Source organism: Scatophagus argus, chromosome 15 (genome assembly GCF_020382885.2).
Source record: "Scatophagus argus isolate fScaArg1 chromosome 15, fScaArg1.pri, whole genome shotgun sequence".
Lineage (NCBI taxonomy): Eukaryota > Metazoa > Chordata > Actinopteri > Scatophagidae > Scatophagus > Scatophagus argus.
The window spans coordinates 4,944,895-4,965,857 of NC_058507.1; the positions used below are offsets into that span (position 1 = coordinate 4,944,895).

At 40.0% G+C, this 20,963-nt stretch overlaps 3 protein-coding genes across 5 annotated transcripts; 2 read left to right on the forward strand and 1 right to left on the reverse strand.

Moving 5' to 3' along the window:
* The first annotated feature begins 6 nt into the window (after positions 1 to 6).
* On the forward strand, positions 7 to 8,087 carry slc5a6b (solute carrier family 5 member 6). The gene is made up of 16 exons (XM_046412810.1): positions 7 to 275; positions 1,636 to 2,101; positions 2,190 to 2,255; positions 2,872 to 2,923; positions 3,010 to 3,077; positions 3,854 to 4,008; positions 4,260 to 4,400; positions 4,580 to 4,709; positions 5,066 to 5,154; positions 5,726 to 5,838; positions 5,928 to 5,998; positions 6,075 to 6,161; positions 6,468 to 6,640; positions 6,724 to 6,830; positions 6,915 to 7,036; positions 7,437 to 8,087. The coding sequence occupies exons 2-16, from the start codon at positions 1,754 to 1,756 to the stop codon at positions 7,566 to 7,568; spliced, it is 1,854 nt and encodes a 617-aa protein (XP_046268766.1). The 5' UTR covers positions 7 to 275; positions 1,636 to 1,753; the 3' UTR covers positions 7,569 to 8,087.
* Positions 8,088 to 9,962: 1,875 nt separating this feature from the next.
* adgrf3a (adhesion G protein-coupled receptor F3a) lies at positions 9,963 to 18,981 on the forward strand. Of its 2 annotated transcripts, XM_046412784.1 has the most exons (19): positions 9,963 to 10,128; positions 10,372 to 10,477; positions 11,312 to 11,366; positions 11,450 to 11,462; positions 11,559 to 11,687; positions 11,797 to 11,949; positions 12,035 to 12,141; positions 12,277 to 12,335; positions 12,426 to 12,550; positions 12,819 to 13,034; positions 13,663 to 13,917; positions 14,020 to 14,163; positions 14,660 to 14,774; positions 15,020 to 15,098; positions 15,378 to 15,557; positions 16,306 to 17,646; positions 17,729 to 17,770; positions 18,315 to 18,350; positions 18,439 to 18,981. In XM_046412784.1, exons 3-19 carry the CDS (start codon positions 11,319 to 11,321, stop codon positions 18,493 to 18,495), a joined length of 3,099 nt encoding a protein of 1,032 aa, XP_046268740.1. In that variant the 5' UTR covers positions 9,963 to 10,128; positions 10,372 to 10,477; positions 11,312 to 11,318; the 3' UTR covers positions 18,496 to 18,981. The 2 variants fall into 2 exon arrangements, with proteins under 2 accessions (XP_046268740.1, XP_046268739.1); XM_046412783.1 differs by lacking the exon at positions 9,963 to 10,128 and having other exon boundaries at positions 10,206 to 10,477.
* On the reverse strand, positions 18,278 to 20,203 carry LOC124071858 (ankyrin repeat domain-containing protein 66). Of its 2 annotated transcripts, none has more exons than XM_046412863.1 (3): positions 19,903 to 20,203; positions 19,045 to 19,273; positions 18,278 to 18,863 (listed from the first exon to the last, which is right to left on the reverse strand). In XM_046412863.1, the coding sequence occupies exons 1-3, from the start codon at positions 20,201 to 20,203 to the stop codon at positions 18,725 to 18,727; spliced, it is 669 nt and encodes a 222-aa protein (XP_046268819.1). In that variant the 3' UTR covers positions 18,278 to 18,724. The 2 variants fall into 2 exon arrangements, with proteins under 2 accessions (XP_046268819.1, XP_046268820.1); XM_046412864.1 differs by having other exon boundaries at positions 19,906 to 20,175.
* Positions 20,204 to 20,963: the final 760 nt, after the last annotated feature.

Genomic DNA, 20,963 nt, shown 5'->3' on the forward strand with positions numbered 1-20,963 from the left:
TGTCATCACATGGAGCGTGGGCCGAGAGATTAGTCAGGTGGTAGGTTAATCTAATGTTTTCTGAACACAGCAGTCGATACAAGCACACAAAGAGTTCATCGTCTAGATAATGAGCCCGGTGTTTTGTCTGAGTCCCTGTTTTCAGCCGTAAACATACTCAAACAAGTTGTCCTCAACTAACGTAGCGCTCTTGAATGTAACGTGAGAACGCAGTAAACAGCATGGTGTCTGGTAGTGAACCTCAACCCGGATACCAAGGCTGCACGCGTGTAGAGGTGAGTCTTGTCTTGTTATTTGTTATTTGTTAGTTCATTTCTTACTGTCTGCATATTCAGGCGCGTCGTATTATTTGTTTCCTCTGATCATATTTCCCCACATTCAGTCCATCCCAGCAGCTGCTGGCAGGGATTTTAAGGTCACTGGGTACTTTTATTTTCCTACGCAGACTAAATTTTGGTTAGCAGAAGAATAGCACCATTAGTTATTTAAAACTAACATAGCTGATGTTACCGCAGCAGTGTCCTCAAGTGAAGTCGCTGTGATATTTCTGCAGCCCTGAACTGCACACTTATGAATAAAAAACACGAAGACATCCGATTGTGCTCTGGGAAATTGAGAGAGACATTTTTCACTATTTTATAATATTTAAAATGTCTACTAAAAGACGACTACTGATGGATTAATAAAAAATACACTGGTCTTATTAATGGACAATAAATTGATAGTTGCAGCCCGGATTTGATGGAATGTGATGTTTTTATCATTGTTGATTAATCCGTTTATTGTCTCGATTAAGTATTCTGTATTTGAGATATCAGAAAATAGTGCTGACAAACCGCTGACCAACAGTCCTAAACCCCAATATATTTGTTAGTTTATCGTCTCATAAGACAAAGAAAAGCATTTAATCATCTAATGGAAACAAAATTTGGCATTTTTGCTTGAAAAATGACTGAAAACTCATATTGTGTGATTATCAAAAAAGTTTTGTTTTTTTTAACTACGTGTCTCAGCTCAAACTTTTTATATGGGCAGTGACAAAGAACAATAACTGCATACTGAGTGGAAATCAAAAGATTTCAAAACTATTCTTTCTATCTCTCACATGGCTGTCAGTATTAGTGGAAACCTCTGAAAGTTTTGACCTTGAAAACCCCCAAAGTACTGCAGTACACACAAAGGCAGCAGGTGGCAGAGCTGCATGGCACCTCCCCTTCAAACATCCACATTCACAAACCGGTATAGTCAGTATTTTTATCAGCACGAGTGGGGGAAAGTTGACCCTGAGGTTGCGTGGCCTTGGTTAGTTTCCACAGATTGGAGGTTATCCCATGCAGCAATGCTTTTCTGCCGCCAACAGTTCAGTTTAGGTGATGGCCAAAGCTGCATTGATTTTTTGATTTGGGAAGGAGGAGAAATCTGTAAAAACAGCTCAGTGGAATCCAGGGAATGTGGAGACTATGTGGAGTGTTTACACTTACTTCTTTGCCTATCAAGCAAAGCGATTTGTTTGTGAGAAAAAGGGTTGGAGTTACACACAACAGCTGCAACTTTGGATGATTGTGGCTGAATCTCAGGAAAATGTACTCTCTCACACATACACAGATATATTTAATCAGTGTTTTCACTTTCAAGGCATCTGGACTCTCCTGACTGATGGGTGTGGACAAAGACGTTTCCCATCCATCCGACTGTGCGACTGCAGGAGAACCAAACCTTCTCCTATTGCAGCCGAGACTCGAAGACAATCAAGATGGACCCGTCCGAGCAGAAGCACTTCACGGTTGTAGACTATGTGATATTTGCGGTGTTGCTTGCCGCCTCCATAGGCATCGGGCTTTATCATGCTCTTGCAGGTGGGCGTCAGCGGACTACACAAGAGTTCTTGATGGCAGACAGGAGCATGAGATGTCTTCCTGTTTCTCTGTCGCTCATCGCCTCATTCCAGTCCGCCGTGGCCATCATAGGGGTGCCGGCAGAAATCTACACTCACGGTACTCAGTACTGGTTCATTGGCTGTGCCTACGTTCTGGGCCTGCTCATTCCTGCTCACGTTTTCATTCCGGTGTTGTACAGACTGCGTCTCTCCAGCGCTTACCAGGTACGAGCGCACGTTTTTTACTTTCAGGGTTGGAAAGGAATTAAATGAGTTTGCATTTATGGTGTTTATCCTTCATGACGTTTCACAGTATCTTGAACTACGCTTCAGCAAGCCAGTGCGCATCTGTGGAACTTTGACCTTCATCTTTCAGATGGTGGGTGCAACACTTGACATAATAAAGCAGCGATACACCAACCCAATGTTTTCTCTGCCATGGACAATTCTGACAGCTCAACTCAGGATACCTGCAGTACCGTTTACAGCCAGCAGGAATTAAAAAGCAACTGATAGCAGAATTTGAGTTAACATTTACCAAAAAAACTGTAATTAATGTAAAATTGTAATTAATAAAGCTGATGTTTTGAGCATATTTGTACACGCAACCTGAGGCTTAGCTTAGCATAAAGACTGGACACTTGGCAACTGGCTCTGTCCAGAAGTAACAAAACCCTCGTACCAGAAGCTCAGTAACACGTTATAATCTTGTTCGTTTGATCTGCACTAAAACCAAACTCTAACAATGAAAAATTGTGGTTTTACTGCCAGGTTGCATGGTTCCCCATCTTGTGCTAAGCTAGGCTAAATAGCTGCTTGTTCCAGCTTGGTAATTGGCGTACAGACATGATATCACTATATTACATATCATGATATCACAACTGATATGATTGGTGCATCCCTGTGGAAAAATGCTGAAAAATGCAAGAGATACAACAGATCTTTATTTTATGTGCCTTTATGAAATATCTGATTTGTCTTTTACTCTGCTCCAGGTCATCTATATGGGAGTTTGTGTTTATACTCCTGCTTTTGCACTCAATACAGGTACAAAAGGTTCCTTTTCCTCTTCCACTGACTCGTTTTAAATAGCTGAGATCTGTGGTTCAATGTGTACCTGTATTTTCTTTCAGTGACTGGATTTGAATTATGGGGAGCCGTGCTGGCCACTGGACTGGTGTGCACATTATACACAACAATAGTGAGTTACTGAAGGTCATTTTCATATAGCTTAACATGCGAACCTTCTTCTTTTCATTTACAAATCTTCATCACTATATTCTGTAGAATTACGCTCTGCTTTGTCCACAGTGAAATATAATATATTTAATCTTAGAGAGGTGGTAAGCTTACAAAAGAATGGTGCATGAATCACTTGTAAAAAGGCCAATATTTTAGAGATTATCATGCATTAATATAAAGGATATGACTATGAATCAGCTGCAATATTACTTACACAATATTACATACATTATATAGATAAACGTATTGGGAAAACCGACCATTACACCAACAGGAACTTTAATGACGACCAGTCCAGGGTGAACCCTGCCTCTCGCCTGTAGTCAACTGGGATTGGCTCCAGCCCATCCGTGAATGGATAGATGGACTTAAATGACATTGCACTCTAAACACACAGACAGCTTTGCAGCTGTAGCAGCTTCCACTCTTCTGTGAAGGCTTTCCACAACATGTTGGAGTGTTTCTGTGGGAATTTTTGCTCATTCATGCACTAGTAGAGCATTTGTGAGATCAGATACTGATTCCCCAAACTGTTGCCACAAAGTTGGAAGCATGGCATTGTCCAAAATGTCTTGGTATGCTGAAGCATTAAGATTTCCCTTCCCTGGAAGTCAGGGGCTGAGCCCAAGAGATGTGTCCCAATACTTTTGTCTGTATAATGTATTTAGTATTTGAATAAAGTCTGTACTGGCATGTGTCATGCTAATTCCTACATGTCTTTTCTGTACCTGACAGGGTGGTTTGAAGGCTGTCATCTGGACAGACGTCTTTCAGACCGTTGTGATGTTTGCAGGGCAGCTGGCCGTCATCGTGGTGGGGGTGCAGCAGACTGGAGGAGTCACTGAGGTCTGGAGGAAAGTCTGGGAAGGAAACCGCATATCTGCTCTTGAGTGAGTCCATACTATACTGTGGGAGAATGATCAGCATAAATGAATGGGGGAAACTGTACGCAAATGCGTCACGATTTGTTGAAAAAGTTGAGTTGTAAAAAAACAATGCAATGAATGCCACATATTGTTTTTTGTGAACACACTGTTTATAACACCGTAGATTACAGTGATTGTAACTCTGTTAGAGAGAAGGTTTACTCCTGAAGTATTTAAGTACTGTCTTTATGCTGTGTTTTCTGTCTTGTGTTCAGCCTGAACCCGGATCCTACGGTGAGACACACCTTCTGGACTCTGGGGGTTGGCGGGGTCTTCCTCATGCTGTCCCTGTACGGAGTGAACCAGGCCCAGGTCCAAAGATATCTCAGCTCGCGCACAGAGAAAGAGGCTGTTAGGTACATGGGCGTTTGTTTTAGTTTTATTATAACAGTGAATGTCAGCTGATACAGCATTTTTAATTTTTTAAAAATGTTCTATATTAATTGAGAAATGAGCTCCATGCAGATCACCACCGTAATGAGCAAAAACAAAAGGATGACCTCAGGTGTTTTACCACGCTCCCACCTCTCTGCAGGTCCTGTTACATGGTGTTTCCCTCCCTGCAGGTGGCTCTGGCTCTAAGCTGTGTAATGGGACTGGTAATGTTTGCACGTTACTGTGGAGAGGATCACTCCCACAAGCTGGGTGCCTCTTCAAGCGATGCGGTGAGTTTCAGCGTGTTAATTCCCCAATTTTTTTTTGGGTGTCGTTTTCGACTGCATCATCATGTTTTGGAAAACTGTACTTTTTCTTTTCCTCCTTTTTCTGCTTCCTTGATCTCAAGAGATTAGTGTGAGGGATGAAAGTTAAGTTGGTGCAGTGTTATGTAAAGAACTCTCCAGACTTAAAATCAAAACTACAGCGGTGTTTGCATATTTGATAGCAAGCCTTTCAAGCACATTGGGCTCACATGTAAACGCGCTATCGATGAGACGTTACTTTGTCAGATTGGTTTTTCATGTCCTGTGACTAGCACATTGATGCGAAGAAAACTGAAGGTTTCACCATCTGTTTTCCCCAGATGGTGATATACTTTGTGATGGACATGCTGCATGGTCTGCCTGGACTGCCTGGATTGTTTCTGGCCTGCTTATTCAGTGCAGCTCTCAGGTACAGCATTTTCCCCGGTGTCGGTTTGCTTTTTAATTAAACCTAACATTAACCCCGTCATGCGCAGTGGAGCACAGGCGTCCACCAGCAAGTTTTGCACATGAACAAACCAGTGTACCACTTCTACATCCAACTCTGACTAATGCGGCCTGAAGCTTTCTGCATTTGCAAATATCGGAGGGTCATTGGAGGGTGTCCACGTCCACTCACAACAAGCTACGGAGCATATTTTGTGCTTGTGTGGACTCCAGAAAGTCGTACTACAAGCTGTGTCGGATTAGTTTCAGCGAGTGTACCTGTTTGATCCGTTATAAACCTTGGATGAGATTATTCACATCACGTTTTTCTCAGTTTCTTAAGTAGTCTTGGTTAACCTGAAAAAGAAAATGTGCAGTGCATCATCATCATCATCATCATCATCATCATCATCATGCATATTTGAAGGTTTTATGCCCTTTTATAAAATTAATAAGTTTAACATAAAAACATCTCTGACTTTAACTCTCACTTGCTGTGATGATTTTGTAGTTAATTCACATTTGATTGTTACTTGTTTATGTATATATTGCAGCACCATCTCTTCTGCTTTTAACTCGTTGGCCACTGTGACGATGGAAGACCTCATAAAACCACATTTCCCCGCCATGCCAGAGGCCAGAGCTACCCTGCTGTCCAAAGCCTTAGGTTAGCTCTCTTAACGCACCAACATCCAGCAGAGCTGCACTATAGGGATGCACTTGTTCTAACCTTCAACTTCGTGTCTTGTCGATAAGCTATGTCCTACGGGCTGCTGTGCCTGGCCATGGCCTATCTCACCCACCTCATGGGAGATTCAGTTCTTCAGGTGAGCTCGCAGCTTGTATGATCAAATTAATAGCCATCGTTTCTTCGCGCTCACTGTGATTATGTTTGAACTTCAGATGGCTTTGAAAATCTTTGGGATGGTCGGTGGTCCTATTCTGGGTCTGTTTTGTCTTGGGATGTTCTTCCCATGGGCCAACTCCACTGTAAGTTGAACCTCATCAGCGTTTTGTCCAGTAGTCTTTACAGCAGTGGTTTTCCAACAGTTTTGCTTGTGATAAGAAGTAATGTCAAACTGTGGCTCCTCATTGCAAGCTTCGGGCTTAGGATGAATGTGAGCTGACTGACTATCAGTCATTTTGTGATCCCTCAGATTCATTTTGGACCTTGTCTGGGATCCTGATACCCGCATTGGAAACCATTCTCTGTTAAAATGAATAAAAGAAATGTGAATCGTTACAATCAGCTGTGATGCCGCCTGTGTTGAGTTTCTGCCCTCCTGTCGTCACCAGGGCGCAGTGGCAGGTTTGGGGGCGGGTTTGGGTCTGGCTTTCTGGCTCGGCATCGGGAGCATCGTCACTCGAAGCTCCAGTCCGAGACCGCTGCCACCCAACTGCAGAGCCGTCCTGCTGTCGGACAATACGACTTCTGAAATCCAGACAGCGCTCGTCAATGTCACACTGAGGTATCAGGCCTTCGGCACAGCACAGCACACTTTGTTTTTAATGTGATCGTGTCACACCTTAATCATCTCTCTTTGCTTTTTAGCCGACCCACTGGACTGAAGAGATTTTATTCCTTGTCCTACATGTGGTACAGTGGCTTCAACTGCTTTGCAGTCATTCTAATAGGCCTGATTATCAGCTTTCTCACAGGTAGGCCAGTTGTTTTATATATACACACTCTCTATAACTTTTCTTCTGTGACAGTTAAAAAATGATTTAATATATTTGTTTCAGGGCCTATGAAAGAAGAAGATGTGTCACCGGGCACAGTCTATCCCTTGTTAGGGAAGTTGCTTTGCTTTCTACCCGAACACTTGAAAAAGAAGCTCTGCTGTGTGACTCCTCTGGGACAAACGGTAAATAAAACATTTACTTACAGGATGAAAACCCCCTCAGATATGATTCCTGCTCAGTGCTGAATCGTGTTGGTAGCAGTCGAGCTGTGGACTTTAGTCTCAAGTGTGATGACCTTTAGACCCAACTTGACCGAATCTAAAATAACTTGCAAATCAGTTGAAAAGCATTATTCCTGCTCAACATCAGCATCAGCATTAGCATTTTGAGCATGTTAGCTCGCCGATTAGCATTTAGTTTGTGCAGGTTTGTACTCTTCACACGCTTCCTGCTTCTTCTTCTGTTTCGAGTCCACAGAGACCTGTAGAGTTGAAGTCCGAGTTAGGACTAGTCGATGGCTTCAGTCACTTTAATCTGTCCTTCTGTATTTACCTTTACATTATCTCTGAATTATTCTCATAGCTCTCAGCACAACAAGGGCAGCCTCCACAACACAAAGAAAGCAACGGATTGGCCTTCCCATCACAGGAGGAGACAGACAGTTTCCTTCCTGAGGCGCACACGCCTTTTGTGGAGCGTGAAACAACCGTGTGACTGCTAAAACGTCTTTACACAAAGCACTTAGACTGAACAACTTGGGTGTATTTTTCTAATTTCTTATTTTACCGCCGCTGCTTTATGATGAAGAGCATATTTTGAATTTTGCACTAGACAACTTTCAGTCGACTCTACAGGCTGTCTTTCATTTCTGTTGTTTCTCATCTTCCTGTTGTCGAGTGAGTGAGTGCAGATGAGCCCGTTATAGCTTTACATACATATCATCAAAACTTTGATTTGCATGTAGCATTTGTCAGCTTCAGGTGAACAATGATTCGCCTTTGTTTGGCTCGTTGAATTCGTACGTGTAAACAAAAGAAAAAGGCAACTATGTATGTAATGAACATGAAAATGTATACTTGAGTGTTGTTCAGCACTACAGCAGCTGTACGAATGTTCTTGCGTTATACTGAGGTGAGATGACCGTGCCTCACTTTTTAAGAAGAGAAGGTAGAATTTTGTTTGTTTTGCGGAAACGTCCTTTTTCTAAAACGGATTAAAGACTTTGTAGAGAAACATTTGTTTTGTCTTCTTCTGTCAGTTACCTGCAACTGAAAAATAATTTTAATTTCTTAATGTCTTTTTTTTTGGTAAACATCACATCTTAAAGGAGCATCCCAACAATTTTTTGTGCACGAAGATCAGCATAGAAGACAGGATTAGTGTGACGTTATAGACAGAATATTGTGAGCGTTTTCCAGCAGTGGGGCAAAGTTAGTCATTTTAATTTTATGAGTATATAAAATGGTGGTATTTTAAATAAAGACACACTTTTGTGATTTTACTTAACATACTTTTATCTAAGTACAATTTCGACTGTGTTGCTTACATGGAGTATATTTATACTGATATTTCTAATTAATTTTCTTAATTACAGACTTTTTCTGTCATTCACAAGACTCCCAACTTCATGAAAAGGTATTTCAGAATCTGTTTACAAGACATTTGCTTGAGAGATTAATAAATCCAGTGTTTCGTATACATGATTTTAAGATTTTAGTGTTTCCATACTTTTTTTCTCCTTCTTTTTTTTTTTAAATTCAACAAAGAAGTTTCTTGAGACATTTTCTCTTTACACATGACCAAAACGACACAGATCTCACCTAAATGAATGTGCAACAAATACATAAAGTACAATAACCCAGCAGGACATAAGAAACGTGCTTATCTGATTTTCAAAAAAGTTATTGGTTGTTCAGTCATTCGTCCCACTAAGCTGTGATCATCCGACAACCTGACCGAGTTACACATGACGTAATGTTTGTTTTCCTCTGTCATAAATGTCATTGGACTGATTAAGAGGTCACAGTTGTGGGATCATATAAAGAAAAGAGTCCTGCTTCACAAAACTTCTCTGTGATCCACTTACATGGAAGTCCTGAAAAACAAAGGGGTTGTATAATAATTCTAGCTAGTCTGTAACCAAATAAAGGCAAGATAAAAGGCTGTAATTACATCTGAACATCTTTGGGCGCTGTGTTTTGCCTCTGCTGCACATTGTACTTCGTGCACCACAAGTTTCTGTGAAATGTCACCCAAACAGCTACAGACGGTAACATTAAGCATTAAATATCAAAACTGAAAGACATCAGTGTGTGTCGCCTGTAGAGGTTATGAGGTTGTACTGACTGCTTTATGAAGGTAAGGTCAGTCACAAGTTGGTGTCAAATCCTCATGCAAACAAATGAAACAAACAAACAAAAAATTATGGAATTTGGGTTTGATTTTATTTATTTATTTACAATTTTCCTAAATGGAAAGTCTTAACAAAGATGTGTTAATACAGCGAACAACAAAGTGATGCAGTGAAATTCCTCCATTTGAATATTCAAATAATTTTGATATTTTTCCATAGTGAGGAAGTGATGAAGAGTGTCAGTGTGATGAATTCTTGTCCAGGAAGGTTTGCACTCTAACATAAGGTGGACCATAAACCCTCATATTTATTATCTTGTTTTATGTTTGCGTATATGAAAAGGAGTGTTGGCTTCAAGTGCTTCCAGAAGTTGCAATAACAACAGGAGCTGACAGCCAAGCAGCCCAGTCTGATGTGTGGGCACCTCATTATGTTTTGTTTTTTGTTTTTTTTTTTCCCACCAACAAAGCACCTTAAAGGGCATCTCATGTCTTTTATCTGCCCCAAATTAGCAATTTGACTGCATTTTTTAAAATTTGCTTGTAATTTTTTTTGTAAATTCTTGTCTTTATTTTGTCTATTTGCATGTGTTAAGTTGCAGTATGTTGTGAGTGTTGGCTTAAACTGAAGTCCAGTTGAACCAACACAACACAACACAAACACAACACAAAACACAAAATGTTAACGTCATGTTGGCAGCAGACGTGAACTCTGGGGATCATCAAAGTCCATCCGACCAACAGACTGACCAAAAAAAAGAAAAAAGAAAAAATCAAATCAAATATTAATCAGAAATCTATTCCCCTTCAAATTTCCCATATAATGGGCAACAGTGCAAATCAAGTTATTGTTTCTGTTTCTCTTTACTGGTCATCCCAGGACGCCTCACAGAGAGTTCTGAGAGTTCACGTGGACATTCAGGTATGTCTGCAGTGTGAACTCTGGCCTTAATGTCTGTTTTGCCTCTTCTGTCACATGATGCGCCACACTTTTTTTTTCTATAACAGGGGCAACCCCACAAATGTCGGTGGACAAACACCACATAGTCTACATTTTTGAAAGTCAAATTAGTCCCATTTGCATATCCCTGCCGCGGACTCTGACAGCTACACTGCTGTATAATGGAAACTGAATTTGGGTTTGTGTTTTTCATTTGACTGTAAGCCGCTGCAGCCACAGCTTCATTTCAGCTGTCGTCACTGGGCAAAGACGAGCTCTTCATTGCAAGGCGCTGCTGTAATGGTTCACTGACACAAACGGAGGAAAGCAGGTCAGTTGATCTGTCTGTATTGATTTTCTTTCATTGATATACATGGCGTATACATGGCGCATTTTATATGTGGTCCTAGGTGTTAAAATGACACATACAGCACCTGAAAAAACTCTTAGTTTCACGTTTATGCAGTTTTAATGACTTAATTTTAAGTGGTAAAAACACAATTTTTTAAAAATCTTTTGGTGATGAATTTGATTGGATCAAGATTGAAAAAAAAAATTTAAGAACAAAGTTTTTCATTTATAAACATCTGCAATATAAAACATTTCAAAGACAAGTTCCCATCAGTCTCAAAACAACATTCAAGTGGAAAGATACTCACTTGATCTGTCCAGTCTCTTATTTTGAAAGTCATTTTGACGCATAGGAAGGACTGTGCATTTTGTTCCTAAAAACAAAAACATAAAAGCAGTTAAAGGAGTTTTTCTTTATCTGAATCAAGAGTGAACGGAGTCGTATGCTGGGCAGATTCTTAAGCCCTTTAAGCCAAATTTGTGATTTTGGGCTATAAAGGTATAACGTGACTTATTATTTTTGTTGCCAAATCTCTTCTTGTCTTTAAAGAGCAGACAACAAAAATGAATACTGAAAATAAATGTAAACAGTATCGGAGGAAATGTGTAGCATAAAATGGTAGCTACACAGTTTGATGTGGTCCCTGTGTTCCCTCACAAAAAAAGCCTGAGAGCAATACAAATTTTCCTTTCCCTTCCCTGGAAGTCAGGGACCGAGCCCAAACCCCTGGTAAACAGTCCCGTGAAGGGCATGTCTGGATACTTTTGACATTTTTGACAACATATACATTATATCTTATGTTATTATTTTCAGGGAGAGAATGAAGATCTTCATATTGCTTTGTATCCTGGGTCTGAAAATCTCTCAGGTATGTCATTTTTGTGAGATTACACATAACAATTACAGTATTAATTTACACTGTGTTAACTGATTTTCCACTTACTTTTACAGGCTAAAGGACAAGGTAAAATATGTCCTTCTAGTTTCAAAATAAGCATCGTTCTCACAGATAACAGTATGTGACATTTTGAAATCTGTTGCCTGTTTTTGCTTGTTTCAGACAATTCAACACAAATGTATTACGCCAAACTGACAATAGAGGAAAATGCAATCAGAAACATAACTGAAATACTGAGACCTTTTGTGAGTAACACCAGCCTGAGCGTCGACCAACTTGAAAAGACAACAAGTAAACATTTTCTAATATTTCAAATTCTGAATGCTCTGATTGATTTGAATCAGGGGGAGGAGAACAAAAAACTAATAAGTAAAACGTCGATGCTGTTTTTCCTCATCAGTCTGTCAGGGTGTCTCGGATGGCACACAGTGTACCTGCGAGCCACACTACAGGTGGAGCGATAAAGTCTGTAAAGACAACCAGCAATGTTGTGGCAAGAACAAATGCACCTTCCCCAAAAACTCTTCTCACGTGTGTGTTTCAGACAGCGCAGGTAGTTTAGTCAGTTTGTTTGCATGTGAATGTTTCTGAATGTCTGTGTAGCGTCCAAAATAAGCTCAAACTTTGCTTCTTCACAGTTACCGTCACAGGATCCATTATTCTGAATGGACAGCAGTACTACAACTGTCTGGCAGAAAAAACCTCCATGGACTATCAGCTGTGCAATACCAAATTAACAGAAGCGGTAAAAACAAACACTCAAATGAGCAGCACATTACTTGGTCATCTTTTTCAGATCAGGAATAATGTAGTTTAGGTAGTGCGTTTTGCCAATAAATTACTGATATGTGAACATTCATTAAGACTCGTTGCCTTTCAGTTGAAGATGGCGTACAGCACTTTGAGGGGATTTGACATCTTGAAAATCAAGCAATACAGGTACTCATTTTATTCATCAAATAAAAACATTTCCGTTATTTTTCTTCTTTCCAATGTGTGATTGAAATCTGTGTTTTCTCTTCGTCGAAGGGTTGGCAGCATCATTGCAGATTTTGAAATGATCATTGCTTACAGCATCAATCCACAAGATCTGATCAACAAATCAGAACTCCTGAGCAAAAATCTGTCAGCATCGTTTATTTTGGAGACCGTAGGTAAGTGCATGTAGCAGAGGGTGTGATGCGCCTGTCAGGATTCATTTTAAACCTGGACTGAACTGTGGGTTGACTGTCTATCAGTCACAACACACAGTATTTGGTGACACTCAAAAGGGAAGTGTCTCTGAGGGAAAATTTCATTCAGTTTCAAATAATTTCACGATGGCTGGAAGTGAAGGCTCCAACCATCCACAGCGCATGCTCGCTCACAGACAGACACACATCATACCATCTGACTGTTGCATGCACATGGTGTTTTTTGCAGGTGTTGTCCATCTGAGCATGCCAACCAACTATGTGTGTTACAACACCCAGCACATCCTCAACTGCACAGTGCACGAGGACCTGAATACCCAGCCGGCGTGGCAGCTGAAGGGAGGAAACCAAACATATGACATAACTAACGGCACAGAGTCGGGGGTGACGGTGACAACACTGGAGACCAGTGTCACGCTTAAAAACGTGTCAGAACTATGGGCAGGTACATTTCAGGTTCAGCGACTGTATTGCAATTGCTGCAATTTTCTTTTTTCTTTATTTTTTTAAACTTAACATCAATGCCTTGAAAACCTGTGAAATTACCGCACTGGGTTTTCCTTGGGATTGTTTTTCTCCCAAAACACAATCAGAATCATTTGAAAAATGATTACCAGCAGCGGAGGAAGGACTCTGATCTTTTACTCAAGGAAAATGAAAATGTAAAACTACTCCAGCAACTTAAGATCCTGTATTCAAGGTCATACTCAAGCAACAGTAAAAACATTATCCAACAGAGTACACTCACAGTACCAAAAGTAAAAATATTCATTATGAAATATTGCCCCTTTCAGAATGAGTGATGCTTTAATGTGTTCATCAGTAAAATGTATCTAATACAGTATACTACATATTCTACAGTGATCTAAGAAACTAATTAACAAATAAATAAATGTGGTAGCATAGAAGTATACAGTAGTGTACAATGAAAATAGTCAAGCAAAGTACAAGTATCTCAAAGTTGCACTTAAGCGCAGTACTTCTGTAAACCCACCCAGTTACTTTTCACCACTGACAATCACAGAAAAGATCTAAACTCTTTGACTTATTTATTTGTTTGTTTTACTTCTTAGGAGAGTACACGTGTCTCTACTATCAAACTTCAAAATCTCACCAATGCACCGTAACTAACAAAGCCAGCGCTGTCATGGACGTATCCCTCCTGCCGCAGATTGAGATAAACATGGAGCCAAGTTTTCCACGCTGCACAAAGAGTTCAGATTTCATCAACATAAGAATCCAGTGTGACATTGAGAGCAGCAGTGAAAATTATAACGTGACATGGTCAAGGAAAAGCATCACAGCAGAGATAAGACCACTGGCCTCTCGTACGTACGCTTTCCTGTGCTCATCTTCCATTTGCTTAAGTTAATTCTTGTGCAAACTTGTCATGAACATGTATGTATGATGTCCATGTGTGACCTCTGCAGGTTCTTCTGAAGGAAGTGTTATTTATGAAGCTGTGACGGTTGTTAGCTGTGACGCGTCCACGGTTACAAGTCAAATAACGTGCGCTTTTAAGAACAGGTGCAAACAAGAGAGAACTGCTTCGATTGACGTCAATATCATATATGGTACGTCTTAGTATTAGTTAAAATATTCTCAACATCACTCCATATTTGCCATTTTATTATTTTAGTAAATTGTTATTTTTCCTTTTCAAATTCTCAGTCTGAATTTTATGTCACTGTTTTATCACCTCAATTGGATCCCTGCTAAATAACTCACATAAAAAATTCAGAAATTGCAGATTAAAAAAAACAATACATTAAGTTATACGTGTGAATTGAGCAAATGTTTGCGCAACATACGTGCAAAATGAGACGTGCAACTCCAGCAGACATGATGCGCATTAAACATAGTGATATATGTAGTGTTATATCTGGGAACAAGTGATTGTGAAGGAGTATTGAATTAGTCAATGAGGTGATTTTGGACAGATTTGTATGATATATAAAAAATATTTTATGCGTTTTACTTGTGGTTGTCCTTGAATGAACTTTGTGCAGATATTGGTTGTGTTTAGTTCTCATGTGAAATAAATCAACTGTGGTCCTTCCTTCAAAACAGGTGACGATCAGTTCTGTGAAGCTGAAGGTGACTGGGAAGACACCAAAGCTGGATTCACTGCGGTGTTAAAATGCAAGGACGCAATAGGACAAAGACGAAGGAAATGCCAAAAAGGGTAGGGCAGCAAAAATGTTTATTTTTATTGGTATTTTTACTGATTAATGATCCAATAATGTTTTAGTCTATATATTGTCTGAAAACACTCTTAGAAAGAATGAACATTTGCAATCTGAGGGAGTGAAACCAATGAATTTTAGGCAGTTACTTGAATAAGGAGTTAAATACTTAATTCATAATCAAATTTGTTGATGATTAACGTTCTATTTATTGACTAGTCAAGCGATTTACGAATCATTTCAGCACTGTAACGGCGACGTGGGAAGCAGAGGTTTCAGTGTGTGTGAGCCGGGAAGTGAACAATGTGATACAAAAAGCAAAGGTAAGCCTAACTTTCATAACAGAAGGTTATAAAATGAGCTTTAACATAAAAGTGACTCATACCAAATTTAAAAATATAGCTATTCAAAAACCATAATCTACTGTGGGCACAAAGTAATACTACAAAATCTTCTCTTTTTCAGGCAGAAAAGTGCATCTATACGGATTACATAAATGTTTAGCCTCAGCTTGTTGGAGATGACATCCTTACTGTTAACTGAGGGTTTACATTTTGACATTTTGACAATTAATCGCTCATAAATCATCATTGTTGTTGCAGGTTGTTGACATTGGACTTGGCTCACTCGATGGAAATGCTGCACATGTATTTTCCCTCCTTGAGGTCGTCACTAACAACTCAGACAACATCAACACTATCGCCAATCTGAATACATCGGTAGAAGTGCTCTTCACTTTGAGCCAGAAACGAAACCTACAGCAAAATGAATCAACAGCGGATGTAAGTATTACAGAATCTTTGATTCGTTTTACTGAATGATATTTATGGGTTTCAGTTGATATGGAGACAAAAAGGGGACTTACTTAAATTTTTCTTTTAAAGTTATAACCCTTTTATTTTATAAGATTTTCAGGAAATCAAACCCAAATTGATACTACGCTGTAAAAGCAATTAAATTTACTTATGGTCACAGTTGCCGTCTCTATACAGTAGTCTTCATTGTTAGAGGCGGAATCTGCCATTCCTATGCTGGATTCAGTCTGCATGAGGGATTCACAGTAAACCAAGAATGTATGTTAATCAGACCATAAACAATGAGCATGACACAGAAGAGGAAGACTGGCTTGAATATCCATCATCTGAGTATGCCCTGGCTACACCTGAAGCCCACAAACAGTTGCCCCCAGAAGCTGATAGCCTTCTTTGAAAAGTTTTACCAGTGGTTGCTCGATGAGTGTTTCTGTGTTATTACTTCATGGTATCAACATGGATATAAATCACAAATCTTAAGGATTATAAAGTTATAATCCTTAAGATTTGTGATTCTTTAAGCTGTCAATAATGATTATTTTGTGCCAATATTCAGTGTAAAAAAACTATCAAACAGACTTATTTTCCATGTTCTCATGTCACTCTATTATTCTTTTTCATAATTAATACATACAGAAGAAAGGCTTTTTCCAGCTTTGAACAGACATGCGATCAATTGAATCAGCTACAATTAAAACAAGCTTCTCTTTTTTTCCAGGTCTTCCTGGAGTCATCCAGTAATATGTTGAACCAGTCTCTTGAAAAATCATGGAAAACATATGCTGACGAAGGAAATACTTCAATGGCTGAGAGATATCTGATTTCAGTTGAGCAATTAATTCAGACAGCAAATATAAAAGGCAAGACAGCAAAGAAAAACTTAGAGGTGGCAGCACGCAATTGTCAGGAGAGGTCAGAATGTACCAACAAGGTGTTCAACGCCACCATCCAGCTCGATAGCACAGACCCTGGCAATGTAAAAACAGCTGGGTTTAAAGAACTGGAGAAGTATTTGCCCAACGACGACGACGAGTACATGCCTAACAGCATTGTTGTGTCGACAACCAGGGAACAGAAACGTTCAGATTCAGTTGCGGTTACTATTAATTTCCCATTGCTTAAGCCGAGACCTCGTAACGTTGAGATGCAGTGTGTGTCATGGGACACTAGCGCCAACGGTTGGTCATCACAGGGATGCCAATGGGAGCGTGGCGGTTCTTCTGATCAGGGAAAGTGTGTTTGCAGCCATTTGTCCTCATTTGCCATTTTAATGGCACAGCGTCCCTTGAACATCACCGGCCTGACTCAGATAACCTATGTCGGACTGTCCGTATCAGTCCTATCTCTGGTTATGAGCCTTGCAATAGAGCTGGCTGTCTGGAGTGCTGTGGTTAAGACAAATACTTTATATTTACGCCACACTGCCCACATAAACATTTCTTTGTGTTTGCTAGTTGCAGACTGCTGTCTTTTGGCATCTTTGAAGACAGACAATGTTTCAGAAATCTGGTGCAAGGCCCTTGTGGTGTTGAAACAGTTCTGTTACCTGTCCATGTTCTTTTGGATGTTGTGTTTGAGCATGACCCTTCTTCATCAAGCAGTTTTCCTGTTCCATGATGTGAGCAAGAAAACCTACCTTAGGTTCTCATTAGTCCTGGGCTATGTGTGTCCTTTGCTTATCGTTACTATTACAATTCTTGCTTATAAAAACGGTGCAGAAGGCTTCTACTTCTCCAGAGAGACCTGTTGGCTGGTTTATGATGGGCAAATGAAAGGGTCTATTCATGCATTTGTCATACCAGTCGGCATAATTGTTCTCATCAATGTGTTCTCCATGGTGCTGGTGACCATGAAGCTTTTAAGTCACCCTAAGAGTGCACAAAGTTCTCATAACAAACAAAAAAAGGCTGCCGTGACTGCCATGAGGACGGTCATCCTTCTGACTCCAGTCTTCGGTGTGACTTGGATCTTTGGATTTGCTGTGATGCTTCTTGATCTCACAGATGGATTTTTAGTCTACGCAGCCAATTATATCTTTACCCTGCTGAACGCATTCCAGGTACGGTCAATATAATCTTCTGCTAAATCTGTGCAGCAGTAAAAGTGTTTCTTATTCAATAACCTCGGTCATCTCATTGCAGGGTTTGTTCATTTTGTTAACCACATGCCTGGGGGACAAACTGGTAAGATAAAAATAAAATACCAGACTAAATCATAATGTATTTTGCATTTCAGTTATGTTATTCAGTCTTGTGTTACTTCGATAGAATAATAGTTTTCTTCCCATTCTGCAATTATCAAGCTGCAGCAGCCTCAATAGACCAGAATCCCATTTTCGGATTTTCGTTAGCCTAAACAGATATTGTTGAAGTTCGCTGAGCAACATTGGGTTGAAAAACAAAAACTTAAAAGATAAGGGCAGAAGTTGAATATAATATGAATCTATCAGCAGCCAATTGGTTTATCTTCACATGAAGGAAACGTCTGTGGATTTACTGGGAGTCTTGTCATCACAGTGGAGACTCCAGGAAATCACTGCTCTTGCCTAAGGAACAGTTCTACAAATAACTCCCTGAAAACCACACCTGTACAGTACATTGCACTTTCATTTTGTACAAATCAAAAAAAAAAAGAAAAAAAGAACTTAGGTGTGGAATTAGAAATGTAATAAACCACAAACAGGCAGAACAGCACCATTAAAAATGTTTTATTTTTTAATTTTGACAGACCCGTGACGCACTGCTGAGCCGTCTAAAAAAACATGTAAGTCCACTAAATTGGGTTTACTCATATGTAAAATTACCACAGTGACTTCTGATTAACTTCTCACATTCATCTCTCTGCTCTCCAGACTCCAGCATCGTTTACCGACAGCTCCATGAAGTTAGACTCAAGTATAAAGAAGTGAAAATCATCTCAGATATGTGCACTCTAAAAACAAACCAAATCTGATAAAAATCTGGATTCTTTGTTTATTACATTAAAATTGAACTACTTAGTCAAGACAAACATGGTTTAAGCAATACTGTATTTTACATGTTTTTATCAGTACTAAAACTCTGAAATGCCAAAGAAACACTGTCAACTGAAAGGCTATAAGGATGCCACACATTTGGTTGTGTAAACATGAGTTAGGCCTACGTCTGAAAGTTGCCTTTGGAGATGCCGTTTTCTTCGTTTTCTTTGCCCTGTTCTGCCCACTCCTCGTCTGTGTCATCCAGTGAAATCCCTTTTTGGGCTGCCATCTTGCGGTAGGCCTGGCACTCAATTTCTGCTCTGCAACACGCAAAAACAGAGTGATTTACTTGTTAAACTAATGTTGCACCAAGCTGTGTATTTATTTAAAAGCTTTGCATTTGCATGGAAGGTTGAATAAAATTATGTGATAATCAGGGAGGTGTGAGCCAGAAATAAAACACCCGGTGTAAGAACTGGAAAGCTGGGCTTCATTTCATACTTTTTCAGGAACTGAACGCAGTCTTGGTGTCCGTATATTTCAGCTATTCGCACTGGCTTGTCTCCACAGAAGTCCTCCTTGTCTATAGGCGCATGGAGGACGTGCAGCAGCCGCAGCACAGCCAGCTGGCCGGACTCTGCAGCAAAGTGTGCAGGCGTCCATCCATGCTCGGTCCTCAGACTCGGTCTGGCTCCGTGCTCAATGAGGATCCTGACCGTTTCTGTGTGTCCTGTGGAAAAGTCATCACACAGTGTGATCTGACATGCAAGTCAAAATCTTATCTGCTGCGGTGATGGAAAATGTTTAGAAACACAGTAACATGGAAAAAAATAAGAGCAACAAAAAAAACAATACACAAAAAAGGTTTTACACATTAAAGGCGCAGTCCAATACATAAATGTAAACAAAGGGGTAACAGAAGTGAAACAATTAATCAACTTATAATTATATTAGCTGTAATTTTAGCAGCAGATGTGACTAATGATTATGATGTTTCTGTACCAACTCTGACCATTTGAGTTAGCACAGAAATAATTACCATTCATTTTTCAAACCCAACGTAGCGTCATGGATATTCCTTTAAAAGTAAAAAGTCAAAATGGGCCTTTACATCTACCGTTATTTGAAATTGTCTGGAGAAAAAGCTAACTAGACAAAAATAAATATAAGATAAAGTAACCAAAGAGGTAACAGAGGGAAATGAAATATTAAAATACCCGATGAAAAAGAAGCATTTTGGACACACATTCCCGCAGCTAAGTAGAATCTGAATGGTGACAGGTGTAAAACTAATGACAAGAGAGACCGTCGGGTGAAATAAATGACGGGCCTACCACAAATTTGGCCCAATCCACCGACTACCTTTGGCTGCTGCCCAGTGAAGCGGAGTCTTGTAGCTCCAGTCGACGTCCCTCTGATTGGGATTGCATTTATTTTGCCCCAGAATCTCTTCAACCCGATCGAAATCCCCCGCTGCTGCTGCCTGGTGCAACTCTGTCATGTCGTTACAAAAGTTGCCTAGAGACAGTTGAACAACACAAGATGGGGCCCAAGTGCCTGACCTGAAACTGTTCACGGTAATGCTGCCACCTGCTTGTAGATCAGGGAGGGTGAAGCCAAGGTGTGTTGAACACGCGCAGCAGTTCAGTGACGCGCGCATCACGCACAGCTCACGCAGCCTGCGTGTCCCGGTCGTGAGTCGGTAAGACCAACAATGGGGGACGACGACTGAATTCTAATTTATTTCATATGAAGCGAAAATTTACTAAAAACCAGTGTTTCCACCTTGTAAGTTTGACTAAAACCGCGCATTCTATATGTAAAACATGCCCTAACTAAAATACATGTTTGTCTAAATACATAAAGGAGTAGGCCAAAAGGTTAGTTTTTAAACCTTAACGACCTTTGGAAAAAAGTTAACTCTATGACAAGGCATCATAAATCAACACAGCAGCTGGAAGACTGCTATGACAGTGAGCTCATGACGACTGTCAATGGCACAAGAAGATCTCTCTAACAAAAATGTTTCAGACATGCAAGATTCTTACCACACCTGTAATCAGTGGTCAAGATAGCTTGCTTTATGAGAGAAGTAAATAAAAAATAAACCTCAAAGCATGTGCTCTTTATTGTTGAATCTGAGGATAACACCTGTTCACAAGAGATGGAAATCAGACATGAACAGGCAGACCATCTAGTATTCTTAGCCTTGTGTCGAGACAGTGTCGGTTACTCCCAAAGCTAGTGAATCAACGCTACCTCACACAGGACATGAATCCAAACCTGAATCATCAGAGAAATATCTCACTGAAGTTTCAGTTAAAACACTGTACCTGGCCTTGCATTAAAGCCAGCACCTTCTGGCAAGATATCTGCAACACACTGACAAAGCAGTAATCTCTCATTAGACCTGGAACTTT